The 3,342-nt window shown below is 40.9% G+C and overlaps 1 protein-coding gene across 1 annotated transcript in view; it reads right to left on the bottom strand.

The window, feature by feature from the left end:
* gramd2aa (GRAM domain containing 2Aa) overlaps positions 1-3,342 on the bottom strand; it is a 12,412-nt gene that overhangs the window by 8,228 nt on the left and 842 nt on the right. Inside the window, exons 2-4 of the mRNA XM_031848769.1 lie at positions 3,103-3,181; positions 1,459-1,531; positions 207-310 (exon numbers count right to left, since the gene is read on the bottom strand). Of these exons, the coding sequence (XP_031704629.1) occupies positions 207-310; positions 1,459-1,531; positions 3,103-3,181 (256 nt within the window). The remainder of the gene's footprint in view (positions 1-206; positions 311-1,458; positions 1,532-3,102; positions 3,182-3,342) is intronic.

Below are 3,342 nucleotides of genomic sequence, written 5' to 3' on the forward strand. Positions count from 1 at the left end.
AGAGAGAGAGAGAGAGAGAGAGAGAGAGAGAGAGAGAGAGAGAGAGAACACTGTGACACTGAAAGTCAGGCCATAATCCTGAATGACTTTCAGTCAAATAATTTGTCAACTTGTAACGTCAGCCTGTCAGCTTGTGACTGTGAGACACTGGGTTCCTGTTTGTCAGTCAGTTCGACTTCATCAAGCTGTCCGTCAGTCTGTCGTACCTTGATGTCCTTGCCGAATAGGTTGGCATAGAAACACAGCCAGTTTCTGGAAATGTAGAGCCGGCCCTGTAGAAGAATATCTCTGAGAAGAGCACAGGAGTACACTGAGAACAGAGGAGAAAGAATCTGTATTAAATCCAACTCGTTCTACAATTGTTCAGCTGATAAAGAAAAACACAATGTCTCTGAACCCAACGACTGTCTCACCAGCATTTTGATAAAAAAAACAATCTCTGAAGTTTCATATCATTGGTTACATTTTGATAGATAGCATTGAGGTTCATGGTAAACCAGGTTGAACTAACAGAACAGTTCGTCCTGGAAGTGTGTCTGACGTTAAACAAATAGCAGAAACACTGAAGCAAGACAGATTAAAGTTGGACACAGCCAAGAAAAGAAAGAATAAAAATAAATATTGATTTTACAGAGCAATTGTTACCAGTGTTTGTTCTTTAAGGCTTTTGATGTGCAATTACAAATGCTGCTGTTGAAGATGCTAGTATTTTGTACAGATACTGAAAATAATTTAACGCGCAACCTAGCATGTCTTCACCACAATTTGACTATCGTACGGGTGAAAAGCGTAATCAAACAGACTTTAGACCACCACAGGACACTTAAAGCAGACATGACAGCTTGATTTACCTTCATGTTACTAAAAACCTCGTCTTTTATGTCGCTTCCATCATCTCAACATTGGCTCACATTTGTGCTGCAACTAATGATTCGTTATTGATTATATTTCTGACTAAAAAGTTACAATAAGCCTATTTATTTAGCCTTTACATTATCTACAGCCATGGATGACGTCTTAACATTTTTAACAGCCCAAAACCCAACGATATATTGAATACATAACACAGATATAAAACAGAAAAGCAGCAACATGGGAAGTTCAGCATGTTTTATGGTTATAGCTCGATAAATTACTAGATGATCAATCAATTATCAAAAGCGATGGCTCGATTGACTAATTGTGATTGATGAATTAAATAATCATGTCAGCTCTATAGCCAATATCTGGTATTTGATAAAAGGCTAATATCGGTCTCATGTTGTTATTGTGCATTAGTAGCTTGCAAGAAAAGCTAAATACAGTACAAATACAAGTACAAATGCATAACAGGAAAATCATAGTGAAGTTGAAGCATAACAAGAACACTAGAATATTAACAAGTTGATCAATAAAACAAGCTGTTGCAGTACAGAAAAAGACTCCTTAAAGTTTTCCTCACGGTGAAGAGGACATTACCTTTCATGAGGATCTCGTCCTTGGGCACACACTGGAACAGTTTGTGGTACTGCGAGTTGTACTTGCTGACAGTCTGTGCAGAGGGACAGGGCAGAGACATGAGCAGCTCCTTGGCGGACCGGCCTGCCTGCACAGCACCACCGGCCACTCCACCACCACCACCACCGGCCACTTTGGCTCCGCTCGCCGCAGACACCACTCTCTCCCTCAAAGGACGCGAGCTCTGCACCAGGCTCAGCACGTTGGCACCGTACACACACACACACTCGCGCACATCCAAGGCCTGGAGCAAGTCGCTGCAAGACACACACTGTGCCCCTGTCGCCGGTCAGTGCGGGGCCCCCGAGAATGGAGGACTGTCTACCTCTAATCTACATGAAACCTACGAAACACACACACAGGGCTCTAATGTGTACACCTACAGACACACATACACTACTACAGAGTTACAGCAGCAACGCCTCAGTTTACAGCCACAGAGCTCTTTCTCCAAAACTGAAAGGCTCTCTGTCTCAAATACACCTCCAGTGACTCCACAATTTAAAGCACCCAGCTGACACCCTCCCTCTCCTTCTGCCTCCTTCCTTCACACACACACACACACTTTGCCCTTCATCATTCTGAGCTGAAAAAAACAACACACACACAGGTACTCCTCACTACTCTCTTAGTTGAAGCCCCTTCTTTCGCCGGTCCTTCCTTCTATGTGTCAGCCTGTCTGCAGTGGCCGTCTGTGACACCTAAACGTCCACACTTCACAGAGAAAATCATACTTTTTTTCCTTCCATCTGAACACACAAGAGGTCTCATTCATTCCCCGCTCTCCTCCCTCGCAGCTCAAGCTCCCCTCCAGCTCCAGCTCCTGCCACCTATTTTCCTGTCCCGTCCTGTATATCTCGTCTATTTTTTCCTTCGGCTCGTATCGGCTCAGTTTATCTCAGTTGTCTGCTGCTCCTGTTTTTGTCTTTCTATTAATAGCTCACACTAGAGCAGCTCCTGTCCTCGGGAATATGCCGCTTACAGTAAATTACAGTGACGCAGAGGGCTCGGAGGTAATGTAAACTGTTAATGTGTAATAATTTGCTGACTGAATTCATAGGTCAAATAGAATTAGATGATTAGTCTGTGAGGTGGTTGTATTATTTCCACTTGATGATGATGCTGTTTGTCCGGGGGGCACTGGCCAGAATGGCAGCAGGTCTACGTGATAGTAATTTAGGATTATATAGTACTGCTGAGCCTGTCAATAAGCACATGAGCATTTGTTTGCCGTTTAGTTTTAGATGTCGAGTCTAAAATCGTTGAATAAGAAATCTCACAATAGTTGGGGTCATTTCTCACAAATGTATAATAGCATCATGTTGTTAGTATGTCATCATGTATGATTCAGAAAAGATAAATAAATACATATATTATGCATCAGATTGCAATTAGATTGCGTCATATTTGTTGAAGCCTTTTTTTATCCAATTTTCATGACACAGATCTGACAAACATATTTCAACACTGCGGTGTAAAAGTGAGAGAAATGCCTTTAAGTCCAGGAATTACTAAATGAATCACAATGCCGCTTTCAGTACAGATTAAACATTTAGGTGAAAGTTAACACAACTGGTTTAGGATCAAGAGACAGACCAGACTCACCGAGCCCCGGTAACATTTCTTCACATCTTCATAGGACAGGTCTTCAATCAACTGAAACCTGTAACACAAGAAAAATACACTTAGAATGAAAATAATACTTCTTCATATACATGTTTACATTCCATTAATAATAACTATCCTACATTCAAAATATACTAAGCATCAACAAAAACATTCTTCTCTCTCAATGTACTATATATATATATATATATATATATATATATATATATATATATATAT

Source organism: Anarrhichthys ocellatus, unplaced genomic scaffold (assembly GCF_004355925.1).
Source record: "Anarrhichthys ocellatus isolate YVR2014 unplaced genomic scaffold, GSC_Weel_1.0 scaffold8, whole genome shotgun sequence".
NCBI lineage: Eukaryota > Metazoa > Chordata > Actinopteri > Perciformes > Anarhichadidae > Anarrhichthys > Anarrhichthys ocellatus.